We start from the raw sequence: 21257 nt of genomic DNA, 5'->3' as shown, positions 1-21257 counted from the left end.
TACTCTCTACTTTCCTATGTTCCTTCCATCCCCAGATCTCCACACCATAACACAACACCGCCCACACCAACGCATCAAACAACCAGACCCTCATTCTCCACTTAAAGATTAATAATTTTAGTTACATATTATTTTTTTTATTATTAATTCTTTTTTTGGTTAAAAATGATTTTTCTTGATTAAAATTTTACTATTTTGTGGAAAAATCAACTGATTGTTTGTAAATTAAATTTTTTACCGGAAATTCATATTTTCGGACAGAAAATTAAGTTTTTTATATAAAATTCGTATTAATCAAAATTTGTGTGCATAAATATAATGTTGAAAAAAAAAATGAATCCAACGATTCCAAAAAAAAGTAATGTCGTTATGAACCGTCATGGTTAGAATTTTAAAAAAAAATTATTTCGTATAAATAAGATATTACAGCGCAAAAGAGCTCAAAAAGGGGGAAATAGGGTAATTTTTGCAAGAAAAAAAAACAGAAAAAATAGGGGGAAGCTTTTTTTTAAATTTAATTTTAATGTAATAATATTAATAAAAATTATTTTATTCACTTGATAATTAAGTCGTTGAAACTCAATTCGTGGAGGCATAAAAAAGCCAGAGAAAATAGAAAAATTTGTTAAATAAACCATTCGTTTTGACCTCCCTGTACTTTATTTTTTTTACAATGTTAAAAACATATTTTAAAAAATGCATAATTAATCTGTTTCAGTTGAGGATTGAAGCATTTTTTGTTGAATTTTTTAGATTGAAAATTCAATTGATTGCTTCTAAGTTAAACTACTTTATTGAAATTTAATTTTTTTAGTTAGATTCATGATTTTAGTAAAAAATAATTTTCTGTTAAAAATTAACTTAAAAAAAAAAAATCTATTTTGTTGAAAAATAATTTTTTTATTAAAAGTTGAAATGCTTTCTAGAAAAATCGTCTTTTTGGTTTGAAAATTTTTCAATTTAGTATAAAATAAAAACTTGTTGGTAGAAAATTAAACTATTTTGTAGAAAATTCGTGTTCACAGTCCTGGATTTTTATTTTAAAATATAAACAATATATAAATGTATAATTAATTTATTTTAGTTGAGGCTTCAATTTTTTTTTCTTCGTTGGTTCAATCCAAACTGTTTTTTTTTTTTTTTTAATTTTTTATTTAAATTAAAACCTTTTGGGTTGAGATATGAATATTGAATGTTGAAAATTAATGTTTTTACATTGAAAATTAAAATCCTTGGTTGAAACTTGAACTACTTTCTTAACAGTTCATTTTTTTTACTTATAGATTCATAATTTAAATTAAAAATTCGTTTTTGTTAATCATTATTATTTTATAATGAAAATAGAACTAATTAATTGAAAATTCAAGTGATTGGATGTAAATTATCCTTTTTTACTGAAAATTCGTATTCTCGCGTAGAAAATTCAACTCTTTTATAACAAAATTCGTTTTGTTTTTGTTCAAAATTATGATTTTATACTGAAAATAGAACTATGTACTTGAAAATTCTATTTATTGGTTTTAAATTATCCTTTTTTACTGAAAATTCGTATTCTCGGGTAGAAAATTCAAATCTTTTATAAAAAAAATTCGTGTTTTTTGCTAAAAAAACCTTCTTTTTGTTAAAAATACAACTATTTGGTTAAAATTAATTATTTAAGTATTATGTTAAAAATTCTTTTTTGTTCCTTGAATCCAACTATTTTTCTTTTAATATCAACTTAAAAATTTAAAAATTTGGTAAAAAATTTGACTATAATATTCAAAATTGAAGTCTTTTGTGCAAAATTTGCTTTTATTGTGTTTGGGAATGAATTTTTAAAGTGAAAATTAAACTATTTCATATTTGATAAAAAATTTATATATTTAATTTAAAATTTCTCTTTTATAATTGAAAATCCAAATATTTCTTTGAAAATTTATATATTTTGTTCAAAACTCTTCTTTTGTTTTTTTGTAAAAAATTATTCTTCTAGGTTGAAAATTCATTCTTTTTGGTTCAAAATTCGATGGTTTTGTTGAGAATTAATCAGTTTTGTCTGACGATTCAACACTTTTGTTGAAAATTCATCTTTTTTTCATTAAATTTAACTGATTTTTATTTTTAATTAAATTATTATTTTTATTGTTGAAATGTCAAGTCTATCATCATCTTCACTGGAATTCAACTTTCTATCTTGAAGATTCAATTTCTTGCTTCTAAGTTAAACTATTTTCTTAAAAGTTAATTTTTGTGGTTGAAAATTCATGATTTTAGTAAAAAATTATTTTTTTTTAATAAAAGTTTATCTCTTTTGTTGCAAAACAATATTTTTATTGAAAATTCAAATTCTTTCTAGAAAAATCGTCTTTTTAGTTTGAAAATTCCACAATTTAGTATAAAATACAAACTTTTTGGTACAAAATGAAACTGCTTTGTACAAACTTCGTATTCACGTTCCTAGATTTTTATTTAATATCAAATTTGATTCGCTAATTTAAAAAATAATTTAAATATAATATTTGTATTTAATATAAAAAAAATTATTCAAAAATGCATAAATAATCTGTTTTAGTTGAGAACTCGAGTCTTTTTTGTTGAAATTCCACCTTAGTTGATTAAATCGAACTGTCTTTTATTTAAAAATCAATTTTTGTTCTTTAAATATCAACGATTACATTTTTTGTTGGAAAATCGTCTTTTTAGACTGACAATGCAACTAAATAATTTTTTTAAAGGTTTTTTTTTAGTTAAATATTTATAATTTTAGTTAAAAACTCTTTTTTGTGGAAAAATTATTTTTCTTGAATAAAAATGAACTATTTTGTTAAAAAAATAAACTGACTGGTTGTAAATTAAATTTTTTTCCGGTAATTCATTTTCGCGGGTAGAAATTTTTTTTTAATAGAAAATTCGTATTGATCAATATTTTAAAGAAAATTTCATGTAAAAAACAAAATTGAATCCAACGATTCCAAAAAAAGAGGAATGTCGTAATTTACCGCCATAGCTTAAATTTAAAAAAAAAACTATTTTATATAAATACGATACAATATGAGAGATAACAAAGCGCAAAATTTAAATTATTTCTAATTAAAAGCGTTCAAAATTTAACAATTTAAAAATTTTGTTAATAATCAATTTCGAAACTTTAAAAATGAATTATTTTCATATTTAAATTATTTCTAATTAAAAGCGATAAAATTACAACAAATTTTTATTTCATTCAATAATCTCGAAATTGAATTATTTCAGATTAAAATTGGTTAAAAATGGAATATTTTCAAATTTGAACTATTTCTAATTAAGAGCGTTCAAATTTGAACAGTTTTTTTAAAATTAATAATCTATAAATTAAATTACATTATTTCTAATAGAAATTATTGAAAATTAAACAGTTTTTGTCTGAATAGCAGAATTTTCAAATGTTAAAAATGGTAAATTTTCAGAATACAAAATTCCGAACATTTCAAAATTTGAAGAATAGAATATTTTTCCATTTAAAATATTTCTAATCAAAATAGTTTAAAATTAAACAATTTAAACAAATTAAAACATCCAAACAATTGAAATTTTCAGTAGAAAATGACAAAAATAGATCAATTACGAAACGTTAAAAATGGAAAATTTTCAAATTTCAATTATATCTAATTAAAATTGTTCAAAATAAAACAATTTAAAAAAAATTTTCAATCCGAAAAATTAATAATTTCAGTTGAAAATTACAAAAATAGACCAATTTAGAAACGTTAAAAATAGAATATTTCTGTAATGAGAAATTACGAAATTCCGACCATTTAAACATTTTAGGAATGGAATATTTTCCGATTTAAATTATTTCTAATTAACATTGTTCAAAATTAAACAACTTAAAAAAAAAAATAATTTTAGTTGGGAATTACGAAAATAGACCAATTTAGAAACGTTGAAAATGAAATATTTTCAAATTTTAATTATTTTTAATTAAATGCGATCAAGATTAAACATCTTTTTTAAGTTTAATTATCCCGAAATTTAATGACTTCAGATTAAAATTTCAAAAATAGACCAATTTTGAATAGTTAAAAATGGAATATTTTTGGAATAAGAAATTCCAAACATTTTCAAATTTTACGAATGCAATATTTTCCTATTTAAATTATTTCTAATTAAAAGCGTTTAAAATGAAACAATTTTTTTTTAATTAAAAAGTTTCAAAAATGAATTATTTCAGTTAATTATTACGAAAATAGATCAATTTCGAAACGTTAAAATGGAAAATTTTCATATTTGAATTATTTCTAATTAAAAGCTATCAAATTTCAATATATTTTTTAAATTCAATAATCTTGAAATTGAATTATTGCAGATTAAAATTAAGAAAATAGACCAATATCGAAACATTAAAAGTGGAATATTTTCATATTCGTATTTTGAAGATTTTGACCTTTTGAAATTCAAAGGAATACAATTTTTTTAATCTAATTAAAATAATTTAAAAATCAAAAATTTTAGTTTACATTAAAGAACCTTGAAATTGAATGAATTTGGATTAAACTATTTCATCTTGAAATGAATTATCTAGAAATTGAATAATTTCACATTAAAATTTCAAAAATAGACCTATTTCAAAACATTAAAAAAGGAATATTTGCAGATTTGAATTGTTGAAAATTGAACAGCTTTTTTTTAATTAAATAATTTTAAAATTGAATGAATTTGTATAAGAATTCAGTAAATGCGACCTCTTCTAAATGTCAAAAAAAGGAATATTTTCAAATTTGAAATATTTCTAATTAATATCATTCAAATTCAAACAGTTTTTTTTAATTTAATAATTTCGAACTTAAATGATTTCGAAATCAAATTTAAAAAATAGAAGATTTTCGAAACGTTAAAAATGTAATATTCCCAGATTTGACTTTTGAAAATTGGATCATTTAAAATTCAAAGTAATTAAAATTATATTATTTGTGATTCAAATTGTTGAAAATTAAACAATTTTTGTTTGAATAGAAGACTTTTGAAATTGAATAAATTTGGATAAAAATGATAAAAATGCAATAACTTCAAATTTGAATTATTTATAATTAAAAGCGTTCAAAATTCAATAATTTTATTTTGTATTGAAATTTTACTATTTTTAATTAAAATGGTTCCAAAATCAGAACACTTGTTTTGAAATAATAATCTTGACATTGAATAATTTCAGAATAGAATTAAGAAAATAGACCAATTTCGAAACGTTAAAAATTGAATATGTTCAGATTTAAATTTTGAAAATTGGATCATTCAAAATTCAGAGGAATTGAAATTGTCTAATTTCTTGGCAATTGATATTTTTTGTTGTTGAAAATTCATCATTTTAGTTGAAATATAACTATTTTGTGGAAAATTAATATTTTTTGGATAAATTTGACCTGTTTTTTATTTCAAATAAAAATATCTTTGGATTAAAATATAAAATATTACACTTTTTTACGAATATTCACCTTTTTCTGGTTAAAAATTCGACCAGCTAATAAAAAATTTAACTACTTAGTTAAAAAGTCTTCCTTTTTATTTTGTTAAAGATTAAGAATTTAAATTGAAAATTATTTTTATTATTTTTTTGAAATTTTATTTCAGGATTTATTTATTTTGTTGAAAAATTATCTTTATTGTATATATTAAACTCTTTATTATTAAAAATTACAATATTTGTTATATAATTAATATTAACTATTACATTTTCTGTAGAAAAATTGGTATTGAAAATACAATAGTCATGTAGACAATTTATTTGATTTTTATCCATTATTAATTTTAACTTGAACATTGATTTTTTTAGTTGAAAATTCAACTATTTGGTTGGAAAGACAGTTATTTTATTTTTTAAGTCGACTTTTTGATATAAAATTAATCCTCTCGATTGAAAATTTAACTGTTTGGTAGAAAATATACGTAATTTGTTAACTATTCGACTTTTTTTGGTAAAAAATTTAATTTTTTCGTTCATTATTTTGTTAAAAAATGTTCTTTTTTAGTTATATTCCACAGTTTAAAAAAATTTCACTGGCTTCAAAATTTAACAATTTAATCGAAGTTACAACTATTTTGTGAAAAATTTACATAATTTGCTGAGAATTCATATTTTATATTTATATTCCTATAAATATTTAATATTTTTTTAAAGAAAAAAATAAAATATTTCGAATCATGTTAATTAAACGTACCTGATATCTCTTGATTATTAAAATTGGGTTGAAGTAGAGTTGGAACGGTGAAACCAAGTCCAATTGCTGAAAAAATAAACATCAATTTAATAATATAAAAATATTTTTATTTATTTTTCTAGACTAAGAATATCGAACAAACTAAGCTCTATATTCCAGAACAGGAAGACGATAATATCGTTAAAAATAATATTTTTGTTAGAACTGATAATGTGTTTTCTGTTTGTTTACAAAATATAATAATTTTTTTTATTTAGAAATGAAATTAGAACTAAGAATGAAATATTTGCAAATAAATATATAGTAATCTAAAAGCTTGCTATTTTTAATTCAATAATCTCAAAATTGAATTATTTCGGATTCAATAAAATTTCGAAAAAAACAAAATTTACCAATTTCAAAAGGGTGAAATTAAATTGTTCTGTGACATTTTTCCTGGGTTTTTGAAAAATGTCAGATTTTTTGACCCAATTATTTAAATTGTAACAATTAAAAGTGAATATTTAAAGAATTTAATTTCGAAATTTGGATCATTTAAAATTCAAAGGAATTGAAATTCTATCGTTTATCATTTAAAGCGTTCAAAATTGAACAATTTTTTTTTAATTCAATAATTTTCAAATTGTATGATTTCGGATAAATATTTCCAAAATAGACCAATTTTTTCGAGGTTATCTAATTAGAAATGAAAATTTTCAATTTTAAACTATTTGAATTAAAAATAATAAAATTGAATATTTTAAATGAGAATATAAAAATATTCCATTTTTAATGTTTTAAAAATTGTATATTTTCGACATTTTAATCTGAAATCATTCAATTTCGAGCTTATTGAATTAAAAAAAATAAAATTTCAATTCCTTTGAATTTTAAATGATACATAGTCAAAAATTCTAATCCGAAAGTTTTTTTAAATTTTCATTTCGAAATTGGTATAATTTAAAACGTTAAACTCAAGTAATTCATTTTTGAGATTATTTAATTTATCTAAATTGTTTGATTTTTTAACGCTTTTGATTAGAAATGATAGAATTTTAAAATGATTCAATTTTCAAAATTCAAATCTTCAATTATTTTTTTTTCAATTTGAATTACATAACCTCGAAATTGTCTCATTTTAGATTACTGGTTTCAAAATATAATTTAAAATCATTCAATTTCGAGATTATTTAATTCCAAATAAAAATTTTTAATTTTTAAACTATTTTAATTAAATATAATAACATTGAATGATTGAATGTTTTAAACGCGAATATGAGAATATTCCTTTTTTAATGTTTCGAAAATGATCAATTTTCGAAATTTTAATCTGAACTTATTCAATTTCGAGATTATTGAATTTAATAATATAAAATTTCAATTCCTTTGAATTTTAAGAAATCCATCGTTCAAAAATCTAATCTAAATGTTTTTAAATTTTCTTTTCGTTTAAAAATTGTTATATTTTTTTAACTATAAACTCAAAGCATTAATTTTTGAGATAATTTTGTTTAAATCGTTGATTTAACTTTCAATTTGCTCAATTTTTTAAATTCAAATCTTCAATTATTTGTTGTTATTTTTATTATTTTTTTCAATTTGAATTAATTAATCTCGAAATTGAATGATTTCAGATTAAATTTTCAAAAATGCGACCACTTCAAAATGTCGAAAATGTGATTTAAAAAATTTTAATTATTTCGAATAAAAAGCATTCAAAATTGAAGTTGTTTTAAATCTATTAATCTCGAAATTGAATGGAATGAAAACTTCGGAAACAAGACCAATTTCCAAAAGTTAAAAATTGAATATTTTCATATTTGTATTTTCAAAATTCAATCATTTATAGTGCAAAAGGATTAAAATTTTATAATTGTCAATTAAAATTGTTTTAATTAATAATTTATTTTTAAATAAAAATTTGAGAACATTCAATTTCGAGATTATTTAATTCCAAATAAAAATTTTCAATTGTAAACTAATTTAATTAATAATAATAAAAAAGAATGATTGAATATTTTAAATAAGAATATAGAAGTATTCCATTTTTAATGTTTTGAAAATGATCCATTTTCGAAATATTAATCTGAAATCATTCAATTTCGGGATTATTGAATTTTAAAAAAATACAATTTCAATTGCTTTGAATTTTAAATAATCCATAGTTCAAAATTATAATCTAAAAGTTTTTTAATTTTCTTTTCGTTTCGAAATTGGTATATTTATTAAACTCAACTCATTCATTTTTGAGCTTATTTAATTTTTCTAATCGTTGAATTTTGAACGCTTTTAATTATAAATAATTCAAACCTGAAAATATTCCACTTTTTACACTTCGAAATTTTAATCTAAATATGGTAAATTACATTTTATTACTCTTCACTCTCTTCAGTACAAAGTAAAATGGTTCAATTTTCAAAATTCAAATCTTCAATTATTTTTTGTTATTTTTTTTTAATTTGAATTAAATAATGTGAAAATTTAATTATTTCAGATTAAAATTTAAAAATGCGATATTTGAATTATTTCTAATTAAAAGTATTCAACATGAAAAGGTTGATGAAAATTTCGAAAATAGACCAAATACAATACGTTAAAAATGAAATATTTTCATATTCGTATTTTTAAAATTCGATCATTTATAATGCAAAAGGAATTAAAATTGTATTATTTCTATAATAGTTAAAATGATTTAAATTTTTTTTTAATTTGAAATAATAATTTGAAATCATTCAAATTCGAGATTATTTAATTACAAATAAAAAAATTCAATTTTAAACTATTTGAATTAAAAATAATAAAACTGAATATTTTAAATAATAATATGAAAATATTCCATTTTTAATATTTCAAAAATGCTATATTTCCAAAATTTTAATCCGAAATCATTCAATTTTGAGATTATAGAATTAAAAAAAAATACATTTTCGATTCCTTTGAATTTCGAGATTACAGAATTTAAAAAAAAAAACAATTTCGATTCATTTGAATTTTAAAAATACATACAAGAAAATATTCAATTTTCAACATTTTGAAATTGACCTATATTCGAAATTTTCATCCGAAATCGTACAATTCCGAGATTATTTGATTTAAAACAACCTTTTCCATTTTTAACGTCTTTAATTAAAAATAATTCAAATGTGAAAATATTCCATTTTTAACATTTTGAAGTGGTCGCATATATGAAATTTTAATATGAAGGCATTCAATTTCGAGATTATTAAATTGAAAATAATCAAATATCAATTTCTTTGAATTTTAAATAATCCATAGTTGAAAATTCTAATCTAAAAGTTTTAAAATTTTCTTTTCGTTTCGAAATTGATAAATTTTTTAAACTTTAAACTCAACTCATTCATTTTTGAGATTATTTAATTTTTTTAATCGTTGAATCTTGAACCCTTTTAATTAGAAATAATTCAAACCTGCAAATATTCCATTTTTAACATTTCGAAGTTGTACTAAATTCGAAATTTTAATCAAAATACATTACATTTTAATAATCTTCACTCTCACCAGTACAAAGTAAAATTGTTCAATTTAGAAAATTCAAATCTTCAATTATTTTTTTTCAATTTGAATTAAATAATCTCGAAATTTAATGATTTCATATTAAAATTTCAAAAATGCGACCACTTCAAAATGTTAAAAATGGAATATTTTCACATTTGAATTATTTCTAATTAAAAGCGTTAAAAATTGAAAAGGTTGTATTAAATCAAGTAATCTCGAAATTGTACGATTTCGGATGAAAATTTCGAATATAGGTCAATTTCAAAATGTTGAAAATTAAATATTTTCATGTAGGTATTTTTAAAATGCAATAATTTATAATGCAAAGGAATTAAAATTGTATTATTTCTATAATAGTTAAAATGATTTAAAATTTCTTTAAATTTGAAATAATCATTTGAAATCATTGAATTTCGAGATTATTTAATTGCAAATTAAAAAAATTCAATTTTAAACTATTTGAATTAAAAATAATAAAATTGAATATTTTAAATAATAATATGAAAATATTCCATTTTTAATTTTACAAAAAATGGTATATTTCCGAAATTTTAATCTGAAATCATTCAATTTCGAGAATACAGAATTAAAAAAAAATACAATTTCGATTCATTTGAATTTGGAGATTACAGAATTTAAAAAAAATACTATTTCGATTCATTTGAATTTAAAAAAATCCATAGATCTAATTCATTCATTTTTGAGGTTATAAATGATAGAATTAAAATTCCTCTGAATTTTAAATGATTCAATTTTCAACATTCAAATCTTAATTAATTTTTATTTATTTTTTTTTTTCAATTTGCATTAAATAATCTCGAAATTGAATGGTTCCAGATTAAAATTTCAAAAATTCTATCACTTCAAAACGTTAAAAATGGAATATTTACATATTTAAATTATTTCTAATTAAAAGCGTTCAAAATGGAACAGTGGTTTTAAATTCAATAAACTCGAAATTGAAAGATTTCAAATTAAAATTTCGAAAATAAACGATTTTCGATACATTAAGAATGCAATATTTTCATATTCGTATTTTGAAATTCGTTCATTAATAATGCAAAGCAATTTAAATGTTATTATTTCTAATTAAAATGGTTCAAATTGAAAAAATTTTGTTTTGAATTAAATAATCTCGAAATTGAATGATTTCAGATTAAAATGTCAAAAATACGACCATTTTCAAAAAATATTTTAAAAAAGAACATATTCAGATTTAAACTTTTTGTAATTAAAAGCGTTTAGAATCCAAAAATTTTGTTTTGAATTAAATAATTTCGAAATTTAATAACTTCAGATTAAAATTTCAAAAATAGATCAATTTTAAAACGTTGAAAATTAAATATTTTAAGGTAAAAATGTTGAAAACAGATCATTTGAATTTTAAATGAATTAAAATTGCGTAATTTATAATTTAAAGCGTTTAAAATTGACAAATTTTAGTTCAAAATGAAAATTCTTGAAATTAAATGTATACATTAAAATTTTGAAAATAAATCCATTTAAAGAAAATTTTAATGAAATATATTTTCAGATTTGCATTATTTCTAAATGAAATCGTTCAAAATTAAACAATTTAAAAAAATTAAATAATCCCAAAATGAATGATGTGAGTTTCAAATTCTAAAAATAGACCAATTCCGGACGAAAAGAAAACTTAAAGACTTTCAGATTAGAATTTTGAAAATTGAATCATTTAAAATTCAAAGGAATGAAAATGTTATCATTCCTGGAGAATTATTCTTTTTTGGTAGAAAATTAATCTTCTTGGTGCAGAATTCATGTATTTAATTAAAAAATAACTTTTTTATTTCGTTAAAACTTCGTATTTTCGGTTTAAAAAATTATACCGTTTTGTAAATAATTCGTCTCTGTTAGAAAATATGTACAATTTTTTGGTTAAAATTTTTTGGCTTGAAAATTCAAGTATTTGGTCAAAGATGAACATTTTTGTTTCAGTTTTAATTTAAAATATCTGAAATTTAAAAAACTCTTTTTGAATTGTATCAAGAATCTTATAAAAATTATCTTTATATAGACTTAATAACCGTTCAGTTATCGCGTGTTATCTAGTAGTCTTAAAAATTACCTGATTGTTAAAACTGATAAGAAGTTTTATGTTTGCTTATAAAATTATATTTACCAATGATTCAAACCTGTAAATTTTTGTGACAACTAATTTTTACCTTAAAATCGGAAAATAACTAATTTCAACTAATTAAATAAGCATTAAAAAATTCCAAAAATATATTAAAAATCAATTAAGGAAATTATTGAAAAAGCGTGACGTCTTTACAATCAAATAATAATCTAAAAAGTTACTACGACGAGAGAATTAATAGCACAGGAATATTTTCAGATTTTAATTTTAAAAATTGGAACATTTATAATAATGCAAAGGAATTGAAATTTTATTATTTCTAATTAAAATGGTTTAAATTAAGAAAATTTATTATTAATTAAATCATTTCAGAACGTTAAAAATGGAACATTTTCAGATTTGAATTTTGAAAATTGGATCATTAAAGAAATTTTTTCAATTAGAATGTTTGAAAATTAAACAGTTTTGTTTGAATTACAGAATCTTGAAATTGAATTTAAATTGAGATATCTAAAATGCGACAATTTCAGAAGGTTAAAAATGGAATATTGTTAGATTTGAATTATTTCTCATTCAAATTGTTTAAAATAAAAAATTCGATTTTTAATGAAATAATCTGAAAATTGAATGAATTCAGAATTAAAATTTCCACAAGAGACAAATTTAGAAATGTTAAAAATGTGATATTTCCAGATTTGAATTATTAAATATGCAAAAGGATTCCAATTCTATTATTTCTAATTAAAATAATTGAAAATTATACTTTTTACATTTAATATTTTCAGATTTGAATTATAAAAAAAAAAAATTGTTTGTTGAGATTTCGAAAATGCGACTATTTCAAAATGTTAAAAATGGAATATTTTCAAAACCTAATTATTTCCAATTAAAAGCTTTCAAAATTGAAGAATTTTTTTAAATTGAATAATCTTACAATTGAATGATTTTAGATAAAAATTTCTATAATAGATTAATTTCGAAACGTTAAAAATGAAATATTTACAGATCTGAATTATTTCTAGTTAAAAGCATTCAAAATTTAATAATTTGATTTTAAAATAAAGAATCTCGAAATTTAATAACTTCAGATATAAATTTGGAAAATTGGATCATTTATAATTCAAAAGAATTGAATTTTTATTATTTTTACAGTCAATTGTTTTAAATTGAAATTTTAATTAATAATCTCCAAAATAAATTATATTAAATTAAAAATTTTAATATAGACAAATTTCGAAAAGTTAAAAATATTCTATTTTTAGATTCGAATCTTAAAAACTGGATGATTTACAATTCAAAGAAATTAAGATTTAATTATTTCTAATTCAAATTGTTGAAAATTGAATTAATTTTAATTTAAATATCGAAATTACGATTATTACAAAATGTTAAAAATGGAATATTTTCACATTTGAATTTTATGCATTGGGTTATTCTAAATTCAAAAGAATTGAAATTGTAGCATTTATGATTCAAATTGTTTAAAATTAAGTAGGTTCTAAATAGAATATTATCATAGTTTGAATTATTTCTAATTTAAATTGTTTAAAATTGAACGATTTTATTTTGCATTAAATAATTTCTAAATTAAATTATTTTAGAATAAGTTTTTAAAAAACACACATAAGTTTTTAAACGTTGAAAATGTCATATTTTCAAATTTTAGATGTGAAAATCAGATTATTTAAAATTCAAAGTAATTAAAATTGTATTATTTTTAATTTAAACTTTTGAAAATTGAACAGTTTTTGTTTGAATTAAATTTCGAAAATGCAAACATTTAAAAGTAACAATAGAATATTTTTAGATTTAAATTATTTCTAATTAAAAGCGTTTAAAATTGATAAAATTTTGCTGATATTTAATAATCTCACAATTGAATAATTAGAGATTAAAATTTCGAAAATAGACCAATATCGAAACGTTAAAAAGGAATTTTTTCTGATTTGAATTTTTTAAATTGGATCGTTTAAAATTTAAAGGAAATGAAGAAAATCTTTATATATATTTGTTTATAAAACAAATAAAATATTTTTAGATTTGAATTATTTCTCATTAAAAGCGTTTAAAATTTATCAGAAATTTTTTAAATTGTATAATCTCGAAATTGAATGATTTCAAATTAAAATTTCGAAAATAAAACAATTTGCGAATGTTAAATTTCGAAAATTCGACCAGTTCAAAATGTTAAAAATGGAATATTTTCACACTTGAATTATTTTTTATTTAAATTGTTTAAAATTGAAGAATTTTATTTTGATTCGAATAATCTCGAAATTGAAGGATTTCAGATTAACATTTCAAAAATAGAACAAATTCAAAACGTTAAAAATTGAATATTTTCAGATTAGAATTTTAAAAATGGGATTCTTTAAAATTCAAAGAAACTGAAATATTACTATTTCCAATAAAAATGTTTGAAAATTGAATAGTTTTTATTTAAATTAAAAAATTTTTTTAATTGAAAGGAATTGAAATTCAATTATTTATAATTAAAATGTTTTAAAATTGAAGTTTTTGTTTAAATTTCAGAATATTGAAATCAAATGAAATTGGATTAAAATTTGGAAAATGCGGCAACTTCAAATGGGAAAATTTTCGGATTTAAATGTTAAAAATTGGAGTATATCAAATTCAAAAGAATTGAAATTTTATTTTTTCTAATTGAACTTAAATTAAAATTTCGACAATAAACTATTTCAATACGTTTAAAATGGAATATTTTCGAATTTTACTTTTGAAAATTGGATTATTTGAAACTCAAGGGAATTGAAATGTTATTATTTTATATAAAATTTTTGAAAATCGAACATTTTTTGTTTAAATTAAAACATCTTTTAGTTGAATTAATTTAAATTTAAATTTCGAAAATACCAAAATTTCAAAATGTTAAAAATGGAATGTTTGCAAATTTGAATTATTGCTAAATAAAATTGTTTAAAATTGAACAATTATATTTTGAATTAAATCATCTCAATATTGAATGATTTCAGATTAATATTTTTAATATAGACCAATTACGAAATGTTAAAAATTGACTATTTTCACAATTGATATAATTCTAATTAAATGCCTTCAAAATTGATCAAACTTTTCTTGAATTTTATAATCTCGAACTTGAATGATTTCGAAATAAAATTTCAAAAATAGACCACTTTCGAAACGTTAAAAATGGAATATTTTATATTTGAATTTTGAAAATTAAATAACTCAAAATTCAAAGAAATTCAAATTTTATTATTCCTAATTCAAACAGTCGAAAATTAAATAGTTATTGTTTGAATTAAAGAAATCTAAAATTTAATTAAATTAATTTAAATCTCGAAATTACGAATATTACAAAATTTCAAAAATCGAATATTTTCAGATTTGAACTGCTTATAATTAGAAGCATTTAAAATTGCACAATTTTTTTTTTTGTAGTTGAATAATCTCGAAATAAAATAATTTTAGATCAAAATTTCGAGAAAAAAAAACCAATTTCGAAACATTAAAAATGGAATATTTTCGCATTTGAAATTTGGATCATTCAAAATTCAAAGAAATCGAAATTGTATTATTTCTACTTCAAATGGTTGGAAATTGAACAATTTTAGTTGAAATTAAATAGTCTTGAAATTAAAATTTCGAAAAATCGAACATTTCGAAGTGTTAAAACTGGAATATTTTCGGGGTAGAATTATTTCGAATTAAAAGCGTTCAAAATTAAACAATTTAAAAAATTTAAATAATCTCAAAAATAAATAATTTTTGATAAAAATGACGAAAATAGACAAATTTGAAAACGTTAAAAGTTAAATATTTTCAGATTTGAAAATTCGTATTTTTTGGATGAATTTGTTCTTTTTTTTATTTAAAATAAAAATATTTTTGGATTGAAATATCAAACATGACAGTTGTCTTATTCATATTTTCGTAGTACAAAATTCAACTACTTAGTGAAACTTCGAACTATTTAGTTAAAAAATAACTTTTTAGATTAAAGATTAATAATATTAATTAAAAATTTCTCTTTTTATTAGAAAATTCATGTATTTGGTTTAAAATTCACATGAATTCAAATTTTATTATTTCCAATTAAAATTGTTGGAAATTGAACAATTTTAGCAATTTTAGTTGAAATTTAAAAATCTTGAAATTAAACGTAATCGCATTTGAATTTCAAACATTTCAAAATGCTAAAAATGGAATATTTTCAGATTCGAACTATTTCTAATTTCAAGCGTTTAAAATTGAACAATTTTATTTTGAATTAAATAATCTGGAAATTGAATGATTTCAGATTAAAATTCCAGACCAATTTTATAAAGTTAAAAATGGAATATTTTCCGAGTTGAATTTCGAAAATTGGATCTTTTAAAATTCATTGGAATTCAAATTGTATTACTTCGAATTTCAGATTTGTATTATTACTACTTCGAATTGTGTAAAATTGAACGATTTCAGATAAAAATGCCAAATATACACCTATTTCGAAACATTAAAAATTGAATATTTCTAGATTTAAATGTTAAAAATTCGATTATTTTAAATTACAAGAAATTGAGTTTTTATTTTTTCCAATTGAAATTGTTGAAAATTTTTTATTCTAATTGAATTTTCAAATTGAATGAATTTAAATAAAAATTTCGAAAATGCGATCATTTCAAAATGTTAAAAAAGAAATATTTTTATATTTGGATGATTTCTAATTAAAAGCATTCAAAATTTAATAACTTTATTTTGAAATAAAGAATCTTGAACCAATTTCGAAAGGTTAAAAGTGGAATATTTTTTAATTTGAATTTTGAAAATTAGATAATTTAAAATTCGAACCCATTGAAATTATAATATTTCTAATTGAAATTGTTGAAAATTAAACAGTTTTTGCCTGAATATAAAAATTTGGAAATGTTAAGAATTGTGTATTTTCGGAATGCGAAATTCCGACCATTTTAAAATTTTAAGAATGCAATATTTTCATATTTAAATTATTTCTGATTAAAATCGTTCTAAATGAAACAATTTAAAAAAATTAAAACATCCAAAAAATTAATAATTTCAGTTGAAAATGACAAAAATAGATCAATTACGAAACGTTAAAAATAGAATATTTTCAAATTTGAATTATTTCTAATTAAAATCGATCAAAATTAAACAATTTTCATAAATAAAAGAATCCCAAAAATGAATAATTTCAGTTGAAAATTACGAAAATAGACCAATTTAGAAACGTTAAAAATGGAATATTTTCAAATTTGAATTATTACTAATTAAAAACGTTCAAATCAAACCTTTTTTAAAATTCAATAATCCGATTTAAATTATTTCTAATTAAACGCGTTCAAAATGTAACAATTTAACAAAATTTAAAAATTCCAAAAATTAATAATTTCAGTTGATAATTACGAAAGTGGACCAATTTTGAAATAGAATATTTCTGGAATGATAAATTTTGAAATTCCGACCATTTAAACATTTCAAGAATGGAATACTTTCCGATTTGACTTATTTCTAATTAAAAGCGTTTAGAATTGATCCAGTTTATTTTGAATTAAATAATCTCGAAATTGAATGATTTCAGATTAGAATTTCGAAAATAGACTGATTTCGAAAGGTTAAAAATGAAATGTTTTCAGATTTGAATAAATTAATTTTGAAATTGAACAAATATAAATTTCGAAAATGAGACCATTTCAAAATGTTGAAAATCGAATATTTTCAGATTTGAACCATTTTAAATGAAAAGCGTTTAAAATTCAACAATTTTATCTGCAATTAAATTATTTCAGATTAAAATTTTGAAAATAGACTAATTTCGAAACGTTAAAAATGAAATATTTTCAGATTTGAATTTTAAAAATTGGATCATTTAAAATTCAAAAGAACTGAAATGTTATTATTTTCAATTAAAATGTTTGAACATTGAACAGTTTTTGTTTCAATTAAAGAATCTTGAAATTTAATGAATTTAAATAAAAATTTCGAAAATGCGACCATTTCAAAATGTTAAAAATGGAATATTTTCAGATTCTAATTATTTCTAATTAAACCCGCTTAGAATTGATTTAATTTTATTTTAAATTTCGAAAAAAGACAAATTTAGAAACGTTTAAAGATTGAATATTTTAATATGTGAATTTTGATTATTGGATAATTAAATAATCTTATTTTGAATTAAATAATCCCGAAATTGAATGATTTCAGATTAAAATTCCAGACCTATTTCGAAACACTAAAAATGGAATATTTTCAGATTTGAATTAAATAATCTTGAAACTGAATAAATTTAAATTTCGAAAATGAGACCATTTCAAAATGTTGAAAATGAAATATGTCCAGATTTGAACCATTTCTAAGGTAAAGCGTTAAAAATTCAACAATTAACAAAAATTAAAAAATCCCAAAAATTAGTAATTTTAGTTGATAATTACGAAAATAGACCAATTTAAAAACGTTAGGAATAGAATATTTTCATATTTTAATTATTTCTAATTAAAATCGTTCAAAATTAAAATTTTCAAAAATAATAAACCCCAAAAATTAATATTTTCTGTTGAAAATTACGAAAATATACCAATTTAGAAACGTTAAAAATGGAATATTTTCAAATTTTAATGATTATCAATTAAAAGCGGTCAAATTGAACATTTTTTAAAATTCAATAATCCGATTTAAATTATGACTCATTAAAAACGTTCAAAATTAAACAATTTAACAAAATTAAAAAATCCCAAAGACTAATTATTTCAGTTGAAAATTACGAAAACAGACCAATTTAGAAACGTTAAAAATAGAATATTTTCAAATTTAAATAATTTCTAATTAAAATCGTTCCAAATTAAACAATTTTCAAAAATAAAAAAGTCCCAAAAATTAATAATTTCAGTTGAAAACTACAAAAATAGATCACTTCAGAAACGTTAAAAATGGAATATTTTCAAATTTGAATTATTACTAATCAAAAGCGTTCAAACGCAAACAATTTTCAAAAACAAAAAAATCCCAGAAATTAATAATTTCAGTTGAAAATTACAAAAATAGACCAATTTAGAAAGGTTAAAAATGGAATATTTACAAATTTGAATTATTACTAATTAAAAGCGTTCATTATTAAACATTTTAACCAAATTAAAAAATCCAAAAAATTAATATTTTCAGTTGAAAATTACGAAAATAGACTAATTTAGAAACGTTAAAAATGGAATATTTTCAAATTTGAATGATTGCTGATTAAAAGCGGTCAAATTGAACCTTTTTTTAAATTCAATAAACCGATTTAAATTATTTCTAATTAAAAGCATTCAAAATTAAACAATTAAACCGAATTTAAAAATGCCAAAAAATAATAATTTCAGTTGATAATTTCGAAAAAAGACCAATTTAGAAACGTTAAAAATTTAATATTGTCAGATTTGTATTTTAAAAATTAGATTATTTAAAACTTAGAGAAACTGAAATGTTACTATTTTCAATTCAAATGTTTAAAAATATAACAATTTTTGTTTGAATTGAAGAATCTTAAAATTTAATGAATTTCATTAAAAATTTGGAAAATTCGACCATTTCAAAATGTTAAAAATGTAATATTTTCAGATTTTAATTTTTTGTAATTAATAGCGTTTAGAATGTATTTAATTTTATTTTGAATTTCGAAAAAAGACAAATTTAGAAACGTTTAAAGATTGAATATTTTCATATGTGAATTTTAATTATTGGATAATTAAACAATTTTATTTTGAATTAAATAATCCCGAAATTGAATCAATTCAAATAAAAATTCCAGACCGATTTCGAAACGCTAAAAATTGATTATTTTCAAGTTTGAATTAAATAATCTTGAAATTTAATAAATTTAAATTTAAATTTCGAAATTGAGACCATTTCTAAATGTTGAAAATGAAATGTTTTAAGATATAAACCATTTCTAATTTAAGGCGTTTAAAATTCAACAATTTTATTTGCAATTAAATTATTTCAGATTAAAATTTCGAACATAGAAAAAATTAGAAACGTTAAAAATTGAATATTTTCAATTTTGAAAATTGGATCATTTCAAATTTAGAGAAACTAAAATGTTACTATTTTCAATTAAAATTTTTGAAAATTGAAAAGTTTTTTTTTAATTTAAGAATCTTGAAATTTAATGAATTTAATAAAAATTTCGGAAATGCGACGATTTCAAAATATTAAAAATGGAATATTTTTATATTTGAATTATTCCTAATTAAAAGCATTCAAAATTTAATAACTTTATTATCTAAAATTCAGAGGAATCGCAATTGTATAATTTCTCGAAAATTTATATTTTTTCCATGGAGAAATAAACTGTTAGTTTAAAAATTCAACTATTTGGTTAAAAATTAACTTTTTTTTTAAACTCGTATTTTCGGGTAAAAAAATTACACCAGCTTGTAGAAAAATCGTCTGTTTTAAAAAATATTGATTCCTTTTTCGTTTAAATTTAATCCTTTTTCGTTCAAATATAACCTATTACATTTTTTTTTCAAGAAATGTATATTTTTTCCTTAAAAATGCAACCATTAAGTAAAAACATAAATAACGTATGTTTTCTAAGAGTCTTAAAAATCACCGTATTGTTACAACGCGTTTTCTTTGTTTACAAAATTATATTTACCAATAATTCACTCCCGAAAATGATTCACGCCCAACTAATTTTCACCAAAAAATCCAAAATCAACCAAGTGCAACAAATTAAATAATTATTCACAAAAGTTCCGATAATTTATTGGAAAAAAAAGAATGACGGAAATGATTGGAAAAGTGTGACGTTTGAATCAGTCAACTTGGCCTACTCTGATTCGTCGGCTCGTAAACAAACATGAAGGTGACACAGAGATAAAAAGGGCAAGTTTGAGGCCAAAATATTGGAAAATAAATAAATAATAATCGAAAAACTCACCACGGCGAGAGTAGTGATGACACAAGCAGTCGTGTAAGCTCGTGTAACAACAGGCATATGCAGGTATTCCTGCATTAAAGTCTGATAGGCCATTTCAGGCGAACTAGGAAACAACTGTTTTTTTCAACCTTATGCTTTTTTTTCTTCTGCTTTTCGGTTTTTGACTACATCGCCTCGCGTCCGCTTTTCAGCTTTCCAAAAATCGCAGTGCGTTATCTCAATTGCAGCACTGTCCACATCACGAAAAAATATTACTGACGTTTGAGATTGAGGTTGCTCTTGCCCGAATCTACACGTAATGTATGAACATAGCTCTTTTTCGGAGACCATGGTGAGCAGGTTTACCAACATAGGGATGGAAGAGGTAGCGCTAGTGTCGCGACGCGGGAATTTCGAATGAGTCATCTTCTCTATACTTCTGGGGCTTGCAAATAATTTTATGATTTTGATTATTTTTAATATCGTGCATTTGGAAATTGTATAAAGTAGAGGTAAATGGCCTACAGTAGATAATTATTGGTTTGTAAGCCAAAATTAGAGTAGAATAATCAATTATAAATTTCATATATTGACACGTATCGTATCT

At 20.2% G+C, this 21257-nt stretch overlaps 1 protein-coding gene across 1 annotated transcript in view; it reads right to left on the bottom strand.

Annotated features, from left to right (window-relative positions):
- LOC117179358 (derlin-2) overlaps positions 1-20960 on the bottom strand; it is a 47578-nt gene extending 26618 nt beyond the window's left edge. Inside the window, exons 1-2 of the mRNA XM_033371100.1 lie at positions 20672-20960; positions 6174-6239 (exon numbers count right to left, since the gene is read on the bottom strand). Of these exons, the coding sequence (XP_033226991.1) occupies positions 6174-6239; positions 20672-20764 (159 nt within the window). The 5' untranslated portion in view covers positions 20765-20960. The remainder of the gene's footprint in view (positions 1-6173; positions 6240-20671) is intronic.
- Between the last annotated feature and the right edge of the window lie 297 nt (positions 20961-21257).

Source organism: Belonocnema kinseyi, chromosome 1, assembly GCF_010883055.1.
Source record: "Belonocnema kinseyi isolate 2016_QV_RU_SX_M_011 chromosome 1, B_treatae_v1, whole genome shotgun sequence".
Classification (NCBI taxonomy): domain Eukaryota; kingdom Metazoa; phylum Arthropoda; class Insecta; order Hymenoptera; family Cynipidae; genus Belonocnema; species Belonocnema kinseyi.
Note: the sequence above shows the minus strand (reverse complement) of the source record. Positions and strands in the feature narration are given on the sequence as shown.